At 33.5% G+C, this 26,227-nt stretch overlaps 1 protein-coding gene across 1 annotated transcript; it reads right to left on the bottom strand.

Moving 5' to 3' along the window:
- Positions 1 to 738: 738 nt before the first annotated feature.
- Positions 739 to 25,853, bottom strand: LOC123535271 (arylsulfatase J-like). Its single transcript, XM_045317899.2, has 8 exons — positions 25,440 to 25,853; positions 10,370 to 10,556; positions 6,960 to 7,138; positions 5,917 to 6,031; positions 4,315 to 4,410; positions 3,710 to 3,956; positions 2,222 to 2,373; positions 739 to 1,748 (listed from the first exon to the last, which is right to left on the bottom strand). The coding sequence occupies exons 1-8, from the start codon at positions 25,782 to 25,784 to the stop codon at positions 1,516 to 1,518; spliced, it is 1,554 nt and encodes a 517-aa protein (XP_045173834.2). The 5' UTR covers positions 25,785 to 25,853; the 3' UTR covers positions 739 to 1,515.
- Between the last annotated feature and the right edge of the window lie 374 nt (positions 25,854 to 26,227).

The raw sequence follows: 26,227 nt of genomic DNA, 5'->3' as shown, positions 1-26,227 counted from the left end.
AACCGAGGCTGGAATATTATACATAAAATAACCGGAACAACGATTGCGGAATTTGGCAGCCGTGTTCAAACGGTTGTTTTACATGAAAATTGAACAGTAATAAAACGTAACGGTTAGATATTGTATTCCGAAAAAGGACTTAATAAAGGGACCACACATTCAGACCGTTCATCGCCTTTAAAAGTCGCCATTTCAAAAAACTGCTACATTCCTTTGTTTTGATGCATTTGCAATAATGTCCCAGAGCTGAAATTTCACATTGCTAGGTGAACGTAGTTTTCATTAATCGTTTATTTTATTATTATTATTATTATATTATTATTTACAAATGTTTACTAAATATTTCTGTGTTTTGATGATATACTTCTAAACATTAACATTATGGCATGAACTGTATAATTTGGTCACCCAAAGTAAATTCCAATGAAATAATTTTGAAATCTGGACTGTGGTTGCTGACAAGAAAATTTTAAAACATTTTTCGTTTAGTTGTCATTGTCAGTAGAATTTTGTATAAATGAGCCGATGTTTAGTTGACACTGGTGTGATGATAAAGGAGGATAGGTTGTTTGATGTACACTGTAACAAGCCCTGTTTACTTCAGTTCTATTTAGTTGTAACTCGTCATACTAAATGGTACCTTCTAGATTGATATATTCATACGCAAGTACGTATAAACTATCCACTTTCGCTTAATTACGAGTTATAAATGTTATCGCAAACCGTTGTTACACAATAACACAGGACATTTCTTTATCCAAGATCGTAATTTGTTCATACAAAACACTGCAAAAATACATAACAATAAAAACACATAATATTGAGCCGCACCATGAGAAAACCAACATAGTGCATTTGCGACCAGCGTGGATCCAGACCAGCCTGCGCATCCATGTTGTTCGCTTTCAAAGCCTATTGCAATTAGAGAAACACATAATATTGAGCCGCACCATGAGAAAACCAACATAGTGCATTTGCGAACAGCATGGATCCTGACCAAACTGCGCCCATACTGGTCGTAAATGCACTATGTTGGTTTTCTCATGGTGCGGCTCGTCTGTCGTTTGTTTTGCTTCTTTCTGTTTTGTTGACTTTAACGCAACATCGACACAATAATAGGTTATACGGTGACTTTCTAGTTTTGATGGCGACGGAAGACCCCTGGGGGCCCTCCGTGCATCATTTCATCACGGGCGGACACCTGGTTAGAATCACATACCTCCGTAGGCCAGCTGGACGTCTTCCTCACATGAAAAATTGAACGCCCCGAGCAATGCTCGAACCCACATCGGTGAGGGGTAAGTGATTCAAAGTCGGCGACATTATTCACTTGGCCACGGAGGCCCCTCATATGTCGTTTGTATAAACGTTATAAAATATGTTGTTAATACTATGACAATTAAGTTCTAAACTCATTCGTTAATTCAGTTTGGTGTTTATGTACGTATGCAACCTTTTTGATGTTTTTATATGGCCAAATCACATGAGAATATATTTAGTTGGATATATTCTGTCCTACTCGTCCAGCCAAGGTCCCCAGAATCCACCGAGAAGGGCAGGATCCGCCATAGTGTCTTGTCGTGGTTTCACAACAGGTACGGCTGTGCTTTGGTAATATTGTAATCGTTTTAACATGTACTGTACAAGTGATGGGTACTGGTCCGATAAATCCTCGAGTTCATGAGGATCTTTCTCGATATTCATTAACCAAAGGTTTGGGTTACGTGGTCTTCGACTGGGCCCGCCTTCTGTACATAGAAAATAACTTTATTTCACTATGTGTAACAATGTGAGAAGATATTCCTTCTAGACGTTTCTATTTTTAAGGAACAGTTTGAAAGTTTGATACAGCCTTTGCTAATGAAGAAAGCTTGTAACTGCAAATGGATTGCTTTAGCCTATATAAACTTACTAGTTCTTAAGAGTGTGAAATATGTAACCTTATCGAAAGAATTACATTTTAATGATCATCTCTCTATTTTTGGGTATTCTAATATTGGTATACACTACCTTACCTTTCGAGAGATTGTTACACAGTTTGCTACTTACTAGTACATTTTTATCCAATCCATACTGGATTTCTACAGACTATGGTACATAAGAGTAAACTTTTAACAATATTGCCTTCGTGTTATATAATTTCAGATGTCATTTTGTTTAGAATTGTGCATTTTCTAAAACATGAATTATGTTTCATCAATAATTTATCCGGGTTACTTACTTGTAGTACCTGTGAGAAGTTTCCATTTGTCCAGTCTTATTGATGCACTAATTGTTGTATCAAATGTATTGTTGAATAATGGACGGCCTGGTGCAACCACTACTGGGTCAATATTTATTAATATTTCTTTTCGTTTGCTTGATTTGCCTTCACTGAAATACGAAAAAAACACAAACAATTAATATGCTTTTGGACAGGAAAGCTTTTTATGTGAAATTTGTTGTCAGTCTATACATGACACCATTGTAACATCTGAAATTAATCAAAGGACCATGAATTTTATCGTCATTCTTTAATTGGCGTCAATTATGATTTGAAATAAGAGGACTAGGTGTCAATGTAACATCTGAAATTAAAAGTCTATGAATCTTGCTGCAGTATATAACTGACGTCAATGCAACATCTGAAATAAAAGGACTATGAATTTCGTCATCACACTATCTATAATTGCGTCAGTGCAACATCTGAAATAAAAGGACTATGAATTTCGTCTTCATTCTATCTATAATTGCGTCAGTGCAACATCTGAAATAAAAGGACTATACATTTCGTCTTCACTCTATCTATAATTGCGTCAATGCAACATCTGAAATAAAAGGACTATGAATTTCGTCTTCATTCTATCTATAATTGCGTCAATGCAACATCTGAAATAAAAAAGACTATACAGTTCGTCTTCACTCTATCTCTAATTGCGTCAATGCAACATCTGAAATAAAAGGACTATGCATTTCGTCTTCACTCTATCTATAATTTCGTCAAAACAACATGTGAAATAAAAGGTCTATGAATTTTGACATCAGTCTATAATTGGGGTCAAAGTTAGTTCTTGCATACCGGACTAGTTTTTTCTGGAGATTATATCCATGTCGGCAAACCTGTCTGGCATTCCGATGCCAGGTGGAACCCTTGCTGTCAATGACGTCAAACATTCGTACATTGGTTATATACATTTCATACAATGTACAAATTACCGTTGAATTAACGGTAAAAGAACTGGCTGTCGGTTAACCGTGAATGACAACGGCAGTACCTGTAGTATTTTACGGTATACACCGTAGAGAAATACGGAGAAAGAATTTGAAACAAGCTGACATTTCTTTTACCGGAAATTTAACGGTGACCCATAGAAAGATAACATGTAGTGCCGTCAAACATCATGAAGCTGTAAAAAGTACATTTAAACAACTGTAACCAACTGCCAGTTTTGAATATCGTTAGAATAATGATCTATATTAAAGCCGTAAATATCTAGGTAAAAACTGCTACGGAACTGGTACTGTTAATTTTTAATGTCGAATGACAGTAAAAATAACGGTAATGTTTTACAGTATGCACACCACTTCTTCGTCCACCTTTCACGCCCTGTATTTTGTTCCGCTTTGCTGTCATACTGACGAAAAGCTAACAGGGTAAGTGTACAGGATTATGTTCTTTTTTCATCATCCAAAAGACTTGATAATACTTATCTGCAGTTCGATTACTCACAAAATACATTCCCTTTGATCGTGCCCATCAAGAGGTTTGGTTCCATTGAAGTCACCGCCCGCAAGATTAACAAGCGTCGGGAACCAGTCTGTCACATGAAGTAATTCCTTTGATACAGATCCTATCAACTCATGATTGAGAAGTTTTCCATGCACAAATCCCACCGCTTTGATAGCACCCTCCCAGTAGCTGCCCTTAAATCCTCTCAAAGGTCTGTTACTGCCGGATCCATATTCTGCTCCGTTGTCTAAAAAATATGTAAGAGCTACACATTTTAGCATGTATTCTTTATGTACCAGTGTACAATTTCTATGAAATGACTCTTTATTCAAACACAGGTCAATACTATGTGTTGTTGACCGGTCTATATTTCAACATTAAATTTTGATGGAATGCTCTCAAAAATTCGGATCTCAGGCAACAGTTTTGTCCTGGAAGGCTGGTGGGTCTGTCCAGGTACCAACCCATGTTTAAAATAGTTCATGGTTGTGAACGGGGTTTTCCACAACAATCAAAAGCCGGAAAAGTCACCACGTGTTCAAACTGGTTTCTGTATAACTCTGAGCCAAACTAAACTAAACAAACAAAAATGAAAATACAATTACCCGATGAGAAGATTAGTAATGTGTTATCCCAGACTCCGAGATCTTTCAGAGCTCGAGTAATGTTTCCCACGCCCTCATCCATGCACGAAACCATAGCTGAAATAAATATATATATATATTATTCTGTAATATAAATCATTGCTGACATCTAAATGAAAAGACCATTGTTGGCATAGATATTAACATAAACATGAAGTGATCATTGCTGATATATAAATGAAGAAACTATTGCTGAAATTAAAACAAACAAACCCTTTGTGAAATATAACTGAAGAAACCATTGCTAATATATTTAGGAACTAATTCTGATATATAATTTATAGAGACACAATTGGTGAAATATAAATGAAGACACCATTGCTTGCAAATATATGTGGGAATCTACTGCTGATATATAAATAAAGAACCGCCAGTGTAATATGCATTAAGAAACCATTGCTCCAAGTGGAATTATGCGCATTTTTAAAATAATATCGGGCTGAAATAGATATGTGTGTAAAAAGGGTGGAGGAAGTTATAACTTTTAACCCAATATACCAAACTCTTCCTGTTACCAGTGCGAAATAATTACTTTCCAACTATGACTTTTTTATTTTGATGTAGCAGTCTATTTAAGAAAAATTAAACTGCACGCAGGAATTACTTCCCTTCAACTTCAGAAATCTCTGCCTAAGGTAAGGGGGATCACTGCGTAGAAGACTGAAGAAAAACACTGTTATTTTATTAGTCCGATTTCTTTATTTGTAAAGCATTAACTTCGAATAATTATGCGGCATTATCGTTAATTTAACACATTTAAATGCACAGCAACAGAAAATTGCTTTTATAAAACATTCACCAAAAACACACTATGTGCAGCAAGATGCACATAATGCCACTTTGAATGTGGTATATCAAAGAACCTATTGCTGACATATAAACGGTGAAATTGATGTCATATGCATGTAGTTACTTTTGCTGAAATAGAAATGAAGACACCATTGCTGAAAAAAAAAAAAGAAACCCCCAGTGACCTACATATCAAGAAACCACTGATGTAAAACAAAACTTTGCTGAAATGTAATTTAGGAACTGTTGCACGAATATAAATAGAACTCTTACAGAGTGGTACTGGTCAAATATTAGAACAAAATCATAATAAGATAAACACTGCTTTAATTTATCAAAGTATATGTATGATTTTTTGAGTAATATATATTTCATTAAAATGACTTTTGTCGCTTTCTTTTTAATATAATAAAATGACATAAAATATAGAATACCGGTAACTCTGTTTTGTGATAATAGGAGCGCTCAACATTTCTTCTCTTTTTATTATCAAAGTCATCCTACAGGTTGTATGACATTAAAACCAACAAATTAAATTCTCTTTCATACATTCAATCCTTGTGAAGACCACGCACAAAAAGTAATGTTTAAGAAATAAAGAGGTATGTGTGTATGGGGTGGGGGAGGAGGCGGGGAGGAGATGAGGGATGGGTAGGGGGTGGGGGAGGAGATGAGGGATGGGTGGGAGGGGGCGTGTAAGCAATTTAATTTATGAAGCATATTATTTGGAAACTTTAAACTAAACGTTAATGAAAAAAATAAAAATTATTTTACCTGCATAAGTTTTCCTGCCAGGAGTCTGCTGTATGTGTTTATACTGGTTCAAGTAATATTCTGGAACTTGTAATGGTGTATGTGGAGCTTGGAATGCTAGATATACAAAGAACGGCTGAAAGACAAACAACAATAGATGGTGAAAAAGTGAGTCAAGGGTTAAGGTAACTTGTTATGGTAGGGTGCTTGAAATGGTAGATATGCAATCAATGACTGTTAAAAACAAGCAACAATGAATAGAGAACTGTGTAAGGGACTTTTTGCGTATAGGTATAGCAGAGGTATAGCTCGGGCTGGTAGATACACAACACAGACAACGGCTGAAAGGATAGAGAAGAACTGTGTCAATCCCAGCGAACTAATAGAATTCCTACACATTATATTGTTATTATTATATCCCAATGAAATTGCCGTTTTGCCCAAAACCCGAATTTTCATGCCCACGAAGTTAAAACGATGCAACAATGCAACAAGGAAAAATATGTGTTTCAAGGATTTCGCAAACGTGCAGTTGGATATGGAGTGCTTGGAAGGATAGACATACAAATAACGGCTGAAAAAATCAACAATATGTGGCGAAGAAACAAAAACAGACAGAAAATGAGCAAAGGATCTTGATACTAAAATTCGTGTAATGGAAAATGGAGAGCATGGGATATATAAGATTTGGAAATGAACCAAGGACTTCGTGAATTTAGAAATTGTGTATGGGGATACTGTATTGGTACATAGACTGCTAGAATACATGAAACCCTAGCAACAAGGACATCAGAACGTACATGGCGTAATGTGGAGTTTGTTACGGCAGATTTACAAATTCTAGAAACAATCAACAGAGGCGTATGAAGGTTACTTATAAGTTATAGCAGATAGTCAAACAAAGTGTGAAAAAGAAACAAGACTAGAACTTCATGAACATTACAAGTTTAAATCAGTGTAGTTATCAGCCGTTCACCTGCCATAGGTGTCCCGCAATGAAAACTATCTGCATAAGAGCATTTCGCTATTTACGATGTTATATATGTAAAATGAATGAGCAATACCTTTCCCGTTCTGTCTTGCTTGAAGATATCTATAGCTTTTTCAGTAAGTACATGAGTTGAATACTTTCCATGGTATTTCTTCATCTCTGCCGGATCCTCATTCTCCCTTAGATCAAAGCCTTTGTAGGTCTTGTATCTCGATTGGTACGAAAAATAGTCGTTGTGGCCATTTAGAAAACCTTGAAATCAAGAAGAATATAAAAAAACTCTCTAATTTATACGATATAGACAAAAGATATCAATAATAGAAACTGTAAAGAGGTCCCTTGGAAGCAAAAAATGCAACCAAGCAGGATAATGGCAGACTCAGTTTTATTGATTCTGTTCACGAAAGGTAATGAAATTTGCAACACCTCTCACGCCCTTAGCAACGGCTTAAGCGGAACTCTATTATATATTAGTTGAATGGACTCAAAGATCCCAAAGGTCCAGAAAATATACCAACACAGAATTCAATTTTACAGCCGCCACACGGCACTTTACGATTGCTGTTGTGATAGTCAATAAAATCTGTACAGAGATCCTTTGGAAGCAAAGAATTTAACCCACCTACGTGTTTTCCGGTTGTATATCTACTGTCAATTGACCTGATCACGGTGCTTTTCCAGTTGTACACTCAAGGCTAGCGGACTTCTACGAGGATCATTCGCAGTTGTATATATAAGGCCAATGAGCTATATCAATGTCATTTTCAAGTTGTGTATATAAGGCCAATGAGCTATATCAATGTTATTTTCAAGTTGTGTATATAAGGCCAATGAGCTATATCAATGTTATTTTCAAATGAGCTATATCAATGTTGTTTTCAAGTAGTGTATATAAAAGTTGTATATATAAGGCCAATGAGCTATATCAATGTTATTTTCAAGTTGTATATATAAGGCCAATGAGCTATATCAATGTTGTTTTCAAGTTGTATTTATAAGGCCGATGAGCTATATCAATGTTGTTTTCAAGTTGTATATATAAGGCCGATGAGCTATATCAATGTTGTTTTCAAGTTGTATATATAAGGCCGATGAGCTATATCAATGTTGTTTTCAAGTTGTATATATAAGGCCGATGAGCAATATCAATGTTGTTTTCAAGTTGTATATATAAGGCCGATGAGCTATATCAATGTTGTTTTCAAGTTGTATATATAAGGCCGATGAGCTATATCAATGTTGTTTTCAAGTTGTATATATAAGGCCGATGAGCTATATCAATGTTGTTTTCAAGTTGTATATATAAGGCCGATGAGCTATATCAATGTTGTTTTCAAGTTGTATATATAAGGCCGATGAGCTATATCAATGTTGTTTTCAAGTTGTATATATAAGGCCAATGAGCTATATCAATGTTGTTTTCAAGTTGTATATATAAGGCCGATGAGCAATATCAATGTTGTTTTCAAGTTGTATATATAAGGCCGATGAGCTATATCAATGTTGTTTTCAAGTTGTATATATAAGGCCGATGAGCTATATCAATGTTGTTTTCAAGTTGTATATATAAGGCCAATGAGCTATATCAATGTTATTTTCAAGTTGTGTATTTAAGGTCTGTGGACACCGCCAAGGTGTTTTTGCAGTTTATATTTACAGTCCGTGAATCACATCAAGGTGCTTTTATTTGTAGTTGTATATTTGAGGTCAATGGACTCCACCTATGTACATTTCAAGCCATCAATAGAACTCACCGAGGTGTTTTTCCAGTGGTATATTTACGGTCAATGAATCACTTATATGTGCTTTCAACAATGAATTACAAATATTGCTATACAATACTAAAAGTATCGCACAGTATTATGGCGTTTCTATTTTCAGCAGTATGTAAACAAACAATAGTATTCTTGTTTAAAATAAAATATATATGATGTTATATCAATAGTTGGCTTGTTGGCGCAAGGGATGGGTGGAAGGAAATTAGAATATTTGGCCTTAATACGCATATTGCATCCAATATATAATTTTGACCTTACCAAATGATTAGTTTTCGGACGGATTGTTGAAGACAATTCCGTCCAGTGGAACCACAATAATACATATATACGAATTTCGGTGTGCCCGCTGACCAATAAACTAAGCACGCTTTATAACAGTGTTCCTATCGCTGGATGACGGATTTTTCATTGAAGATTTTACATCAATGGAATTCACAAATAAATTAGCTGTACTGAAAATTCAGAATTTAGGGGAAGTAAAAGCTCGGCTATTTGTTATTTTTAATCACCACAAAGAAGTGAAATAGAATAATAGAACTTTGATAGATGCTTTTAATAATCAAAAGAAGTAAAATACTTTTCCAATGATGTATGATACTTGGAAATTTATTGAGAAAGGAATTTATTATATTGCCGTATAGAATATTACTTAGCTCTCGGTAAATCTGTAAAACTTATTACTATTTTTAGAGCAAAAACAAAATATTTCATGCTCAAATGATTTGGCTATCACAAGCTATTTTAATTTGCAACACGGTAATCAGTTATATGTGTATTCCTTAAAAGTCTGATCGTCCCTGCTATATTTAGTGACCTTAAAAATGTGTTTCAGTTCTGTTCCCTATGTTATTATAGTTTGATGTATATCGGACCAATAGTTATTACAAAATGTAAAATTGTTTTGTAATTGTGTGTATGTGTCTACATGGACATCTGTGCAGTCTGATCATGATAGTCTGCATTGTTCATATTTAGTTATTAAATTCACAATGAACATAGAAATTTGGCAAGGAAATTGTTACATTGTTGTAAAAAAAAAGCAACTGAAAAAGACATTTACTAGTTTAACAGTCCCAACAGAAAAGAGACTTTGCTGATCTCGGGCCTGACAGAGTCGATACATTTCAAGACAATCCGTCCTCCAGTATTTACAATGCTTTGATTTTTGTTGGTTTTGTTTTGGCGATAATCTGTTACTGTTTTTATTTTCAAATTGGATAAACGGATAACAATTTTTTTTTATTATTGACTTACTATGGACCTTTTTTACTTCAGATTGTAATTATACATGTATTCAGTTTAAATGTACTTTTGGAAGCACATTGTTCTATATAATTAGAACTTTGAAACCAAGTATGCAAGTATACCTATATAAATAAATAACATTTTGGAAGTATTATGCACCACCGAAATTAACAACACGCCGAGATGTACAGGCAGAAATATATCAATCCCTAAACAACTTGTGTTTATATAGCAGTTGCTCATACATTTCCACCTGAACCGAGATATTATATTGTTCCGATAATTAGAAAACTAGTGAATCCGTTTTACCTTGATTATTGACGCTGTATAGGTTATAGCAAGAAACTATTAGTTAGAATGTCTCTTTTGAAGTTTTCAATTTTTGCTAGAATGACGGTTGTTCCAAAAAAAAAAAATAACCCTTAATTTATAATATCAAAGCGTTAGGAAACTGTTTTACCAAAGAAACTGTGAAAGCCACGTCTTGTGGGGAGATATTCCCGTTTGTGGTACCCGAGATGCCATTTTCCAACCATATGTGTAGAGTAGCCGGCATCCGATAACTTGTCGGCGATAGTTTTGCTATCTAATGGTATACTACTAGGTTCCGTGGGCCAAATTACACCGCTCTGTAAGCCGGTATGTATCTAAAAAGAGACCATAGTTTTTTATTATCAAATGCATACTCGTAAAAGTCTAGATCCTTTAGGTCAAAGTAGGCATATATCTGAAAAAAGAATCTGACTGTAGTTTCATTATACACTTAACTGTATATCTAATATGCTATCCTCCTGTATACTGTTTGCCAAACTAAACAATTATATATCATTATCATATCGCACGTGATACAATTCTCTATGAGATAAAATCATTGTTTCTAAAATAAAAAAAGAAAGTAAAATGGAGATTCAATACGAAAATAGTAATCATAGTAAAATATTTTGTGAATGATTACTTTTTTATGATGTTTTATGGCTGCATATGACATACGCATACGGCATTGCTTTATACATTTTTTTCATTTCTTTGCTGTACCTTTTGCTATTACATTTGCAGATTATTTAAGAAAAATCAGAATAAAATGATGAATGCATTTCAGCATAAGTCCTACAGCAACCATTTTCGATTTTTGTTAGAAATCTTTATGGCAACAAATGTTTAGAAGTCAAAAATATATTACCTTGGGCAGTCACACAACTGATATCAAAATAACAGATGACGTCTCGGAAAGAAAATAACATCATGTTTTAACAACATCTATGTACAAACCGGAATTATAAATTTCAGTCGTGTTGGTAAAAAAGGAGACTTTGAAAATGGGTATACTATACACATTAACACTAAAACACGTGGAAAGGAAAATGTTGAAATTTATTCCTTTTAACTTTTCTTTGTCTCGTTCGTCTGCAAAGGGCATCAAACGAAGAGGTACTAGTAAGTGTCAAGTTAGTGACGGATTTCTCTGCTAATTCTGAACAAGGCTTTTTGTAAAAACTAGTGGGCAGTCCGTATGGTATGCTACAGAAATAGATATGGGGCTTTGACCTAATTTTGAAAAATATCTGAATTTTACAATAAAACATATAATAATAAAATCTATGAGATGATCTTGTGGAAGCATAGAACAAATCAATCAGAAATAAAAGGAGACTGAAATGTAGAGATAATACACGTTTTTTTTGTGTGTGTATTAACGTCTGCAGAAGCCCGCGGGATTGTTTGTGACCGAGAATCCTATAGCTTCTCTGGTAAGCCGATACCTTGCCAGAATGTCCACATCTCGCATTTCGTCCAAACTGGCCCTGGCACGAAAGACACGGGCAGCGCGGCGCCGACGCAAGGGTAGAGCTGCATGTATAACCGCCATTTTTAAGACTTTCCAGTCAACTTGAGACTACTCAGGACCAGTCGTAAAGTTAAGTCTCTTATTTACGACGTCGTACAGGTCTACGATCTTTTTGATAAAACGCGACGTGGACGTAAGAACGGCCGTACGACCAAGCCTTAGCTAAGACAGGGCGTACGACCAATGATAAAACGGGACCCAGGAGTATAACTACAGAAATTATCAAGACAACATTCCTCAGTCTTTTCCGACTTTCTCTTCGCAACATGACTACGTTTTAACTATAAATAAATTTGCAAATGACATTGAGATCTTAATCAAGCTAACTTGTGAAAAGAATCTTAACGCAATCGGGAATTTTCGAAGCATTTATCAGCTGTGGCCGAGAGTCAATAAAATAATTGCATTGTATTTTAAAGGTGCGTTTGTTCCACGTTGTTTGTTGTAGCAGGTTAGCAATATAAAGTTACATAGCAGAAATAGTTATGTTACTGCTAAACATAATGCGAAGTGTATCGCAACAGAAGAGCAACAGAAACTGTAAGAAATGAGTTAAAAGTCTCCAAGAAAATTTTGGAAGTACATTAAGAAGTTTAAGAATTCGAACAATATGTATAGTGATGATAGTTTAAATGATTTTTGCAAATTATTTTTCAAATATCTCAAATAATTAATACAGTCAGTTTGACCACAGTGAGTTTAATGATGACAATTTAAGTATAACATATCGTTGAGGAATTAGATCGTCCAATCATCCGATTACTATTGATGAAATACAGAAAACTATTGCTATGTTAAACTTTATACTGAAACTGAGTTCCATTTTACGTTGTGCTGATACACGTATGAACAATTTAAAAACATGTGTACCATTACCTGGCTCAGTATACAAATATTTAATTATCTCATGTCAAAGAGAAGTAAAAGGAAAATGTTGAAAATAGCAAAATCTGTCAAAGAATCAATGTCTATTGGAACTTTAACTTTTTTAGAAATACCATGTCATGTGAAATCTGTTATAATTCATATATGTATACTCACATGTAACATGTTTTTTAATATCATGCAATTGTGTTATTCTTGCTGTTTGATTTTGTAATTTTTTATTATTTTGTGTCTGTTTTATAGTATATTGTATTGTCTATATCACAGAGCCTTTGCCATAATTTTTTATTGTCTATTTTATAGTATATTGTACTGTCTATATCACAGAGAGTTTTTGCCATAATTTTTTATTGTCTGTTTTATAGTATATTGTATTGTCTATATCACAGAGTGTCTTTGCCATAATTTTTTATTGGCTGGTATATAGTATATTGTATTGTCTATATCACAGAGTGTCTTTGCCATAATTTTTTATTGGCTGGTATATAGTATATTGTATTGTCTATATCACAGAGTGTCTTTGCCATAATTTTTATGGAAGTAAATGGTCAAAGGCAATTCATATTGTCGATTGAAACCTTGATAAATATATATAATGACTTACGGCGTAATTACCGGAGCGTGCGCTTGAAAACAGTGACAATGAACGATGTACATGTATCATCCTTAAATTCTTGGTTCGAGATATATGCATAAACGAAAAATTTTCTTTTTTGAAATATTTCATGACATTCTGTTGGAAAGTTCAATGACATTGTTAGTTTAAAAAAAACTGTTATGTACATAAAAACATCTGAATCTAGGTAGCATGCTATTAATAATATTAGGACGGGGGCCAATAAGGTCTACCATGCGCCCCAACCCTTGACTTTTTTCATAGGTACCAAATTGTTCGGCAGGACAAACTCTTTCAAAATAAAAAAATATTCCCATAAAAAACTCTTTGAACTATATATGATTTCACTGTTTCCATGGCAACCGTTCATTTTTGAAAAAGACAACAATAGAGATGATAGTCAGTCGTATCTTGGTCAGTTTTGGTGATAAAACAATAAAAATGGTGTCAAAATAGAGCTAAGAAATTGGCTTTGATACAACAGCATTTTTATGTTAATTGACTGATTTGCATATTTATGAATATTAATGAGAATGTTACAAAATGACAAAATTTTGTTAAACAATAGCATTTCCTAAGTTTCAAATCAATTTAAATGTTCCAAACGGCTTTAGTCTGGTCTTAAGGTCTCTCGGTGTTTTTAATATATTATTTTGTTACTCTTATGGTATTTTTTTTACTCAAAACCGGATGTGCTCAGCTAATTTGCATAAAATTAACCAGTATCACAAACAACGAATAAAATTCTGAGACTACTAAAACTGAATAAAATGATACAATTAATTGATATCAATGAAATAACAATTTTTATGTGGTCTATAATGTTTGCAGACATATAGTTAACACTTTATTAAAGGAAGAATAAAAATGTAACATACATTACACATGTTACGTTACCATTTCAACAACCTTGTTGTATTGCATCAATTATTTAGAAAATATTCCAGGAACATAATTAATATTACTTATTTTGTAATATAATAATACAATATGCTTCTTTACTTGTCAGACAGTGTGATGTTTTCCGTAACACACTTTAAAATACATTACCACTACCATTGCTTTTTGAAAAGATATTTAAGAAGAAACTGAAGCCCAAATTGTCACATACTGATTTATTTAAACTGTTAGCGGTAAGTTTTAAGAAGATTGTCTTCCGTTATTTCAAAAATTGCCTATAATATATATTGCACCATCCATGTAACTATAATTTTAGATGGAATTTCAATAAATTATACAATAATATCCATCTGTGCGTTGTTAATATTATGATCTTACAGTTGATATGTGCAGTCTTCCTGTAAGTAAAAATAAATCAAGTTTTATAAAAGGTTGTTTTTTTTTTTTTTTTTTTTTTAATTTTAGAAATAGTATTCAAAACCAACCTTAGTCCGATAGGACGAATCATAGGGTCTTGAATCCGGTATCTGGATGAGGCCTTTGCTCTCCATGACGATTCAATAGAAATATCGTGTCTGAAGTCAGTAGACTTACATCTGTATAATACTGAGAACTTAGCACTTGCGTGTAGAGAACTGAGTAGTTCCGGTACAGGATCTAGGGGCACTTGTTAGGTTAACTGCTCAACATTACATAACTGAATTTCTGTTGCAAAGCGGTGCTAAACCAAAACAAGTATTTAAGTAAACACTTTAGATTTAAAACTTTTACCAGGTTGACAAAACTATTTTAGTGATACCAAATCAAGATATAAGAAATATAAAACTTTATAGATATGAAATTAAAAGAAGACTATTTTAGTCATTTTAAAACAAGAATGACAGAATGTACAAAATATTTTTTTTAATATTTTAAATTGTGCAGACAAGGACTAAACTGTATTATGTGATGGAATATTCCTGGATATACCGGGACATTAAGAGTAACATTACAAAGAGAAAGTTCAAACTATGCATCAATCACAACAAATAAAGTTTGATCATCAGTCAAGTTACGTATCAAAGGTTATGACAAAGGCTTGACACGCCTTTGTCAAAATTTCAAACTGTAGCAAGAAACTTGAGAGCATGATACAAATTGCTTCAGAATCAGAGTGTAATCAAATGTTCATAAAAAATAAAGTCATTTTTGAGAGCCTATGATCTTCTTTTGTCATTTGCTTTCTATTTTATAAATAATATGTTATAAAGCAACATATTATTCATAACACCTAACCAACAAGAAAGTAAATATGCTATATTAGGTAACATTAAAGTGAAAATATCGTAAGTCACATCTTAATCAAGACGTGCAGAATGTGATTCTTGTAACGCAGCTGCCTCAAATTGTGCGCAGTTCATATTTTTCAGACATTTCGTCTGATTTAAGATTCAGATTTTAACTAATCCATACAATTTTACTATAACAGAACACTGTTTAAGCTAGTGCTAAGAGTGTGCGGGCAATTTCACATTTCACTACATCTAATGAACAGACACAATCAAATCAAGTCAGCTGTTATTTTGCTTTTGCTTAGTTGTGTTCCAAAGGATCATTTTAAAAAGTCTTAAAGTGCCATGTGATGATTGTAAAAAGTCTACTCGTACACGGTTTCAGTGTTGTTAGATTTTCTGGTGCTTTTGGACCATGTTTACAAAAACAGAATTCCTCTTAAGCCAGTTCTAGAGGGCGTAAGGTGTGATTCACACTTCGTTACCTCTCATTAGCAGACTTGATCCAACTGAGTCTGCTATTTATTTGCTTGGTTGCGTTCTTTGCTTCTAAAATATCTTCATAAAGTCTATTGCAACATGTTTTCAGCAACTCTGGAGTATCGTTAAGAAGGCACTCAGTATCTTCCTAAAAGTTTTGAATAGCATAATGTAATTATTTTCTGAAGAATTTTGGTTTTCACTTAATATTGTTCACATTCTCGACAGCTTTTTGCAATGTCATAAGTTAAAATCTGAAGATTACTAAAATTACCTGAATATTTCATTTTGTTTTTAAAGTTTTTGTTCAGTGCTGCTTTTCAACAGTGAATATTTTGTTAATAAGCCCATAAAAATCTCAATACAACGCATGTTTTTCTGAAACTCAAAAACAAAAAGTTTTGTTTCTCACGTAAATAGATACACTCACAGTCACACAAAATAAATATTCCATTAAAGAACATTTTCTATGAAAGGCAGCCCCAAATTGTGACCCTATTATCAGTGTATGGATGCTAGCAGGGATTTATACATAATTAATATATACAGAATATATACATAAAAATACATAAAGTAAAATATAATTATTGACAACAATATTGAAACCATCAAATAAAACAACAACATAATTAAGAAACTGATATTAGTATAATGAAACTGAGAGATGCATTAATTCAAAATGAAAAAGGAACATTGAATGTGTAATAACTGTTTCAGATGATTTCTTGTTTGACAAAAGTAAAGAAAGAATGTTAGAATTAATACTTTAAAGTTTTAACAAATCAATGATATCATGATATTGATAACAATGATTTAATTTTCTTCCTACATATTTCTAAATACAGCAAAATACAGTGGTAAAGATCTCGATTTACAGTGGGAATCAAAATGTTTTAAATTACTTGGTGTTAACTTCACACTGGATATGAACAATATAATTGAGGCCAATTACTTACAAAAAATTGAGGAAATTAAAAAATTATTTAATCAATGGTCAAAGAGACAAATAAGTCCAATAGGTAAGGTTGTAGTGATTAAAACACTAGCTCTTTCTAAGATAAATCACCTTATTATGAGCTTGCCTAATCCAAGTCTTGGCACTATCAAAAAATTCAAACTATTTCTTTAAATTCCTTTGGTCTTCTGGTCCGGACAAATTAAAGTAACATTGTTATGAATTCATACGAATATGGAGGATTGAGAATGATAAATCTTGAAACTTTTATGTCTTCATTAAAAATCACATGGCTGAGAAGTACATGAACTATAACACTAAATATTTTAACATGGTCAAAGAACTATACCCGTTTATTAACAATTTGACTAAATTTGGTTGCAACTTTTGTAAAATTAAGATGAATATAGTAAAAAATAAGTTCTGGAAAGATGTTTTCACAGGTTTTCTTAAACTGAATGCAAAATATCCAAAGTCTTGGGTGAATTTTTGCCGTCTGCCAGTATGGCACAATAACATGTTTAAGGTGGGAGGCACATGTGTTTGTTTTCCCAGATATGTAAGAAAAGGTATTGTTTTTGTTAATGATTTTCTGGACAGAAATGGTAATTTTCTGTCTTTTGAAGATTTCGTTAGGTTATTCAATATAAATACAAACTTTTTAGAATATAGAAGTTATAGAAGCAATGAGAAGCTTTATTGGTACTTTAAACATTACTCATCTAGCAACAAAGAACCTACTCCATGCAACCTTTGACCGTTAAAATAATAAATTCTCAAATCAAGGGATGTAGAAATATTTATGACTTTTTATGCAACCCTAGTGTTTTTCCAACCTCAAAGAGGAAATGGTGTGATGAGCTGAACCCTGCTGCAAATCTTGACTGGAAATCTTTATATAAACTGCCCTTTTCTGTTACAAAAGACCCTATGTTACAGTGGCTACAGTTTAGAATTAACCATAGAATACTAGGTACTAATTGTATATTACAGAAAATGGGAATAAGAAATGATTTATGTAGTTTTTGTAACACATCTAGAGAAACTTTAAAACATTTGTTTATTGATTGTCATGAAACTTCAACTTTCTGGCATAATGCAAAAGAGTGGTTAACAGCCAAGTGTCCTGCAATAGTACCAGATTGGTCAAATGTAGATATTATATTAGGAAACACAACATTTAGTACAGCTATAACAAACATAATTCTAGCTGCAAAATGGACCATTTATAGATGTAAAATGAAAAATATAGTTCCTAGCACTTTGCTATTTAAACGCCAAGTACAACTCTTAATTAAAACAGAACTGTATAATGCCAAAAAAGACAATAAAATGTTGAAATTTAATTCAATTTGGGGAAATTACACCACCCTACTTGTCAATGAAGACTAAGTACTCTTATCCAATTAAGGTAGGTCTCCACTGCACTGCACTGACAATATGACTCTTTAATGTGATACATTCATGTTTTGAAATAATACTTCAAACTGTAATATGCTGTTTTTTGACATGCACAATACTCTCCTGATCTTAATCTTTTATTCTTTTTGAACTTTATTGTAAGTCAGGGGTATTTTGGATAAATAATAGCATTTGTCTCCCTTAGTTAACAAAGTACTTAAGGTCTCAAGAGTTGTCTCTCTTATCAAGCACATCCCACGTTTTTGGTCTTGTTCCTTTGGATTTTGATTTTTTCGGCATTGGAATAAGACTAGAAAAGAAAATCTTCTGTAATCAAAAAAATATGGATATAGTAGTTTTGGGAAGAACGGGCTCTAGATTCATCAAAAGTAACGCCTCGTTAAACAACTTCGAAAGGTTCTGAAATAGTTAGAATTATTTGTACTTTAAAATGTTATTAGTCATACAATTTCTTTTAAGTGGGGAGTAATATGCATATCGTTAAATATTTATGTACATTAATTACCTCTGTACCACTGTTGTTTTTGTGACTTATGTAAAAAAAAAAAAAAAATAAACGGGGTTACCCTCCAAGGGCCTCAAACAAAAAAAAAAAAAAAAAAAAAAAAAAAAAAAAAAAAAAAAAAAAAAAAAAATACAGTGGTAACGTATTTTAAAGCGCTGTTATGGAAAAATCTCATTGCTTGGGAAGTATGGAACTATACTGTTTCGTTAAGAGTATTTAATAACTTGATGACTAAATATTCCTATACTATTTTCTGAGAAAATAACGATACAATAAAACAAGATTATTGGAATGGCCATGTAACATGTGTAAAGTATGTTACAAATAGATTCCTCCTTCAAATAAAGTGTTTACACTATATTTTCATATGATATAGCCCAAATAACACAAGTTTATTGACCACAGTTTATTTCATCATGTTGTTAAGTTTTAGTTACATATTGTTTCCAGAGATGTCTGTTTTAGCATAGATTAATTTATGCAAATTAGCTAAAATACCTAATGTAGAAAAAACTATTTACTTTCAGAGTTACAAAATACTATTCTAGAAAAGACCGAGAGACGTCACATGACAGATCAAAACTGTCTGATCTATATTTTCTAAATAATTTATGTAATAAAACAAGATTATTGCAATGGTGACGTAACATGTGTAAAGTATGTTACATACTGATTCCTCCCTCGAAAAGGGTGTTTAAACTACATTTCCAAACAATACAGCTCACATAATTGTTATTTTATTGATAAAAATTAATTATATAATTTTATTAAATTTTCGTGGTATCTTGTTTCCTGACGCCTTGGTTGTGGTAGTGGTTAATTTCATGCAAATTAGCTAAACATACCTATTCTGGAGTAAAAAAAGTCACCATCAGTATTACAAAATACTATTTAAGAAAACACTGAGAGACTTTCAGATCAGATCAAAACTGTTTGGTACATTTAAACTGATTTCAAACTTAGAAAATATTATTTTCTAATAAAATTTTGTCAGTTTGTAATATTCTCATTAATACAAATGTAGTCATGAATATGCAAATTAGTTAATTAATATAAAAATGCTGCTATTTTAAGGCCAATGTCGTAGCTCCATTTTGATATTATTTTTATTGTTTTAACACCAAAACTGACCAAGATATGACTGATTATCATCTATATGGTTGTCCTTTCCAAAAATGAACGGTTGCCATGGAAACAGTGAAATCATATATAGTTCAAAAGAGGTTTTTTCATGGGAACATTTTTTCATTTTGAAAGAGTTGGTCCTGCCGAACATTTGGTACCTATGAAAAAATTCTAGGGGGCGGGGGGAGGATTGCACGGTAAACCTTATCCCCCCCCCCCCCACACACACACCAACCTACATGTAAGCTGCAGTTCTTTTAAAAATACACTTGGGTAGTATTTTTGAACAAGAGGTCCATGCTGACCCTTTATCTCTAACCCGAGTAGCGCTAGTTCAAATCGGAAACTCAAATTAATACACCTTAATGAAAAATTAAGAACGAATTCACACTACAAATTGTTCTGTAGATGAATTTTAATATGTTGTCAAATGCCGAAATGTAGCCATGCCCTCTGGCTGCAAGGTTTCTTGTAATGAATCGGTATGATTTGAACAACTTTGGCAAATATTTGTTTGAAATAATACTAAAATCTTACAAGCAGCTTTGACAATGACATATTAGTGTCCACTCTACACATTATTATAAGGGAAAAGATTGTAACTCTTGGTAGTCATGTTTTTTAACGAAGCAAAATCATCTAAAGGAATTTGACAACATGCCAGAGGAATTTAGTTGAAGTAATCAAATTTTAAAAAGAACATTTCAGCCAAATCATTGTGAAATATGTATGTTACTTCGTATCAACGTGTTAAAGATTCGATTAGCTCTATTCTTGTCTTGCAGTGAGAGATGTTATTTGACTGTTACAGCTTGTATATTGTCTCCGAATGGTCTATAAAGTCATATTTTACACCATTCCACACGTGTTTAAAACACTCATTAAAATTCTTATTTGCCTTCAGTGCAAGCTGATGTTACAGGAACAGTTCCGGTATTTCCCATCTACACAAAGTGGTCGTAAGCGGAATGCCTCAGAACCTTGTGCTACTGATTCTAATATGAAAAAGGCTAGAGTTACGACCAAAGCTAAACGTACATTGTATCAGAAAGACACACATGACAGCCAGCCTCAGTCGGTCACTAACAGCCAACCTAATTCGTCAGTGGAACATTTAATTGCTACGTTAGCGGCGGATATACATATGCAGTTTGCTGTTATGAATGAGCGGATGGATAAGCTGGAAGCAGGGCTGGAGCAGCGCATTTCTACCAAAGTGGCTCAACTGTTGGATAAAAGAGTGAACACAGAGCTGAGTCGCATTCGTAAGGATATAGAAAGTAGGCTGTATTCTTTCAAAGAGGAGATCAAGTTTGACATCTCAGCCGATTTTCAGGACATTAATGACAAGCTGAGAGGGGTTTCAAGGAACCACAACGATCAAAATGCGCCTGAAGAACCGAATGTTTCATTAAACGTTGTCATTAGAGGACTTCCAGAATCTCGAGATGAGGACATCAGCAGAAAACGATATATATAACTCTCTGATTAAAGATGGCTTCAAGGTTCATGATGTTTCCTGTGCAAGTGTCATCCGTAAAAGCGCACCCCATCATTCGCAACCCGGGATTATTATAGTTTCGTTTAGTTCACATGAGGAAAAAAAACGTAAAGTGATGGTTCAGAAAAATACTCTCAAGAGCAGCCGTCAGTATTCGAATGTTTTTATAAACTATGATCAATCTCATGCTAAATGACTGATGTCCAGCAATTTTCGTGAAATATCACGAGTCTTGAAACATCATGACTTAGTAGTAAAAGGATCACGTGTTGTTCATATGAGTGCTCCAGATCAGCATGAACGTTGTAGAGACAGTTCTCGGTCACGTGATAACCGTCGACCTTCTTAAAATGAACGTCGCAATGGTCGCGGTACTTCACGTGGTTACAATGGCGGGGAATGGAGCAGTCGTCATGGTAACAACAACTACGATAGGAGCGGTGCAGGTGGTCGTCGTGGTGGTAACGGTGCAAGAGACAGACGTGATTATTTAATAGCGGGGTTTTGGAATGTCCGTGTTTGGAACAAGACCCCTAATTCTGACAATGACATTTTACGAACTGCTTGTATTTTACATTTTAATTTTGATATTTCAGCTATTGCAGAATCTCATTTAGTTGGTAATGACAGCCTTCACGTTGATGGATATCGTTGGTTCAGTTTAAACCGTAAGGTTATTCACCGTAACGCTAGAGCAGGGTCTGGAGGAGTCGGGTTCTTAATTAGAGAGTCACTTTTTGATAGTTTTGATATTTCTATACTGCAGGGTTCATATGAAGGTATTTTATGCAAATTTGAGCTTTTTACATTGTTGCCCTGTGTATGTTATTTGCCACCAGAAAATTCTTCACGTTATTTTGATGTCAATTCATTTCACGACAACCTTCTTGTTGATATTTATAAGTTTCAGAATGATGGTATGATATACGTATGTGGTGACTTTAACAGTAGATGTGGAGACCTAGAATATTTTATAGCTGGGGTTGATAGTGTTCCCCCTAGAAATGTCATGGATATTTCTAATAATGCCTATGGTGAACTATTTATTGATTTTTTGATCAATACAAACATGTGCATGCTGAATGGCAGAAGCAATAATGAAAATAATTTTAACTCAGTCTCAGTAAAAGGGCTATCTGTAGTGGACTACTGTGTAACTACAAATGGTAATCTTAGCAATATGTTTGGTTTTGCTGTTACATTAACCTCGGATGTAATCAATGGTACGGATCAGTTACATACCTTAGCTCCAAGCAGTATACCGGATCACTCTTTGCTTTCTTGGAAGACAGTTACTTCTTGTATCGAGGATCCGGACGTCAATTCACCAGATTTTAATTCATATGATAAATTTGATTTTAGAAATATAAGTAATCATTTTATGTAAAGATGATGTGTTATTACAAGTCAATGCAGTTATTGATAAATTAGAGCAAGGTTTACGCTCTCAGAATGATATGTATTCTGTTTACGATGACTGGTGTGAAATAATCTAAAGAAACATATATATTGATATTCCCTTTTAAACAATTTTTCCTGGAGGAAGTAGTAATAAGAAGCGTAGACAGGGCAAACCATGGTGGAATGACAGCTTAACCGACCTCTGGTCTGAGTTGTGTATTGCTGAACGTAATTGGTTAAATTGTTGTAATAGGCAGGATAAAGTGAGACTAAAATCTGTGTATGTTAATATTAGAAAGTTTTTTGAACGGGAAATACAAAAATCTAAAAGGAAATATTGGTATTTTATGCAAGATGAACTTTTAAACGAATGTAATGTTGATCAGTCTAAGTTTTGGCGGTCGATAGGTAGAGTAGGTGTAGGCCAATCTAAAAGTAAATCGATTCCTATGGAAGTCGTCAACGAGGATGGTTCAGTTTCTACCAATATTGATAATGTTTTAATTAAGTGGAAAAATGAATTTAGTTCATTATTTAATCGAACAAATGTAAATTCTTCTTCTGCTGTCGCTGTTTCCACTGACTCTGTAGATCATGTTACATTCAATGAACATATCACAATTATTGAAGTTAAGAAAGCCATTGATACGGCAAAAAGAGGTAAAGCTAGTGGTGTTGACGAAATTCCGCCAGAGGTTTTCAAAAATGATACATCAGTTATGTTTCTTCACGTATTGTTTAACATTTGTTTTGATAACGGCATTGTACCTTCTTTATGGAACAAATGTATCATTAATCCAATTCCCGAGTCATCTACTTCTGATCGACGAGATCCAATGTCTTATAGAGAAATTGCACTAGCATGTATCATGTACATGATATATTGTATTATATTGAATAGTAGGCTATCTGTTTTGATAGAAGATAATAATATTCTGGCAGACGAGCAGAACGGTTTCAGAAAGAAACGAAGTACCACCGATCATATTGGGTCTTTAGTCTCAATGAAACCAGGAAAAAACTGAAACAGTCCACTTTTACTGCTTTTATTGATTTTCGGAAAGCATACGATTTTATCAATCGTTCTAAATTACGGGAAAAGGTCACACGTGACGATACTGGTATTTCTGGGAAAATGTTAAAGGCGGTACAATCACTTTACTCGTCTGTTGTTTCATGTGTTAGAGTAAATTCATTTAAAACTGACTGTTTCGATGTCCACTGCGGCTTGCGACAGGGTTGTGTGTTGTCTCCCCTGCTTTTTAATCTGTATAGATTTATGATCTAGCACTGTTTCTTAAGTCAATGAACATAGGTGTCAATATTGATGATGAAATTGTGTATATATTATTGTATGCATTACTGTTGGCAGAAAATGCTCACGATTTACAATTGTTATTAAATGCTTTACAAGTCTGGTGTGGTCTAAATGATATGTCTTTGAATGTAAACAAGAGTAACATTGTGCACTTTCGCCCTGAATCCATTGATAGAACTAACATGGAGAGGTCGTAATAAACTTAGGACATATCGTATTTTTAAAATCAATTTTGAAGCAGAGCTTTATTGTAAAATGTTATTGCCACTTAGACAAAGAGCCGCATTCAGTAAATTTAGATGCGGAGAAGCCCCAATACGTATCGAAACAGGCAGATTTGAAAATTTAGCATTAAATGAACGTACATGTCCATTCTGTAAAGTATTGGAAGACGAAAGTCATGTACTATTAGACAGATCTTAGAAGTGAGCTGTTTAAGAAAGCTGTTACTCATGAGTATAATTTTCTTAATCTGTGCAAAAGTGATCAACTTAAGGTTCTGTTCACAAATGCTTATTTGGTAAGGTTATGTGCCAAAACCTGTTTTAACATATTACAAAGACGTAGTTTTAGCTTGTGTAAATAATGCTCACATTTTCTTAAATTATTATAAAGTGTTTTATTTCCACTGAGAAGCAGCTGCTAATTAGTTCACTCTCGATCTGATCGAGGCTGATATCTGATTTTCTAAACTATTTCTTAATATGCGCATTAGTGCTTGTATTATTTCTTCAGTGTCTTATTTGTGCTGGTTTTAGTAACTTTTTATTCTTCAATTAACTGTTGTTCCTCAGTTGTATGCTGTATATACCTTTTATTGTTATATGGTGTGATGTTGATGTATTTATTGTGATAAGTTTCTAATAATTCTTCTATATTGAATGGCTATGTACTATGTATTGATGTAGTGTATATTATGTTTCTGACGTTGTTTGTGCATAGATGAGACTATAAAGGTTTAAACTTATTTATCCGTAGTAGAATTTGTATTGTTGTTATTTACACATACTGAAACGTAGCCACGTCCTCTGGCAGCAATGTTTTTGAACAATTTTAGGCAATGATTTGTGTAAAATAATACTGAAATTTGACAAACAGTTTTGGACAAGAAGTTTTTGATTTCCACTCTACTCTTAGAAGAAGAGGCGATGACTCTTAGCTTTAGTAAATATAAATCACTTTGTATTTACGTTTTAATGTATTTCTTTCATTACTTTTGAGGATCTATTTACTGAGCATTCATTCTATCCAAATGATATAACAACTTGATTTCTTTTAATGTTCAGATGTAAAAAGTCAACTAACCTGATATCTGCCTGTAAGTAGCTGACTTCGTGTTGGTGTACAGATTGGTTGTACGTAATAGTTCTCTAACCTCACTCCTGACATCGCAAGTTTATCCAAATTTGGTGTTTTTATTTCGGATCCATGGTATCCAATGTCATTATATCCGTAGTCATCCGCAAGGATAAACAAAATGTTGGGTTTTGAAACATTACTTGTAAAACTATTACCCAATTTGGGTTTCCTAACGACGTCAGTATGCCGTGACGTGTGACGTAAAAACGTCAATATATTTTTCAGTAATATAACTACAGAGATTAACATGACAATGCTTCTAAACTTTGTCCGACTTATTCCTCGTAACATTGGTAAGATTTTACTTTCAAACTTGGGAAAAGCACTGAGATCTAGATACAACTAAATTGTGAAAGAATCTGAACGCAATCGGGAATTTTCGAAACATTCATCAGCTGTGGCCGAGAATCAATAAAATAATTGCATAGTATTTTCAAGGTAGTGAGCAAAATAAAGTAACTTTTGTTAACTTAATTATTCCGACTTACTGCGTAATTATCGGAGCGTCAGCTTGAAAACATTTGCAATGAAAGGCGTATCATCTTTTACTTGTTTGTTCGAGTTATTTGCATATACGCAGAAATTTCATGACATTTTGATGGCAAATTGTTAGCTAGAAAAAATACAAAATTGCTAAGTACATAAAAAGCTACCAAATTTAGACAGCATGCACCTGCTGACATGTAAGCTATGCGTATACATGTGTGTATATGTGTATTGTATTATGTCGTACT

The sequence above is a fragment of the Mercenaria mercenaria genome, chromosome 15 (genome assembly GCF_021730395.1).
Source record: "Mercenaria mercenaria strain notata chromosome 15, MADL_Memer_1, whole genome shotgun sequence".
Lineage (NCBI taxonomy): Eukaryota > Metazoa > Mollusca > Bivalvia > Venerida > Veneridae > Mercenaria > Mercenaria mercenaria.
The sequence above is the reverse complement of the archived record's forward strand: the minus strand, read 5'-3'. Positions and strand labels throughout refer to the sequence as shown.

Excerpts from the sequence above, each read along its gene's own strand:
- LOC123535271 (XM_045317899.2), bottom strand. The coding sequence starts at position 25,784 with ATGTTACGAGGAATAAGTCGGACAAAGTTTAGAAGCATTGTCATGTTA. Across the intron at positions 7,139-10,369 it reads TGGCTTTCACAGTTTCTTTG|GTTTTCTAAATGGCCACAAC; the intron begins GTAAAACAGTTT and ends CTTGATTTCAAG. Across the intron at positions 1,749-2,221 it reads ACTTCTCACAGGTACTACAA|AAGGCGGGCCCAGTCGAAGA; the intron begins GTAAGTAACCCG and ends TTCTATGTACAG.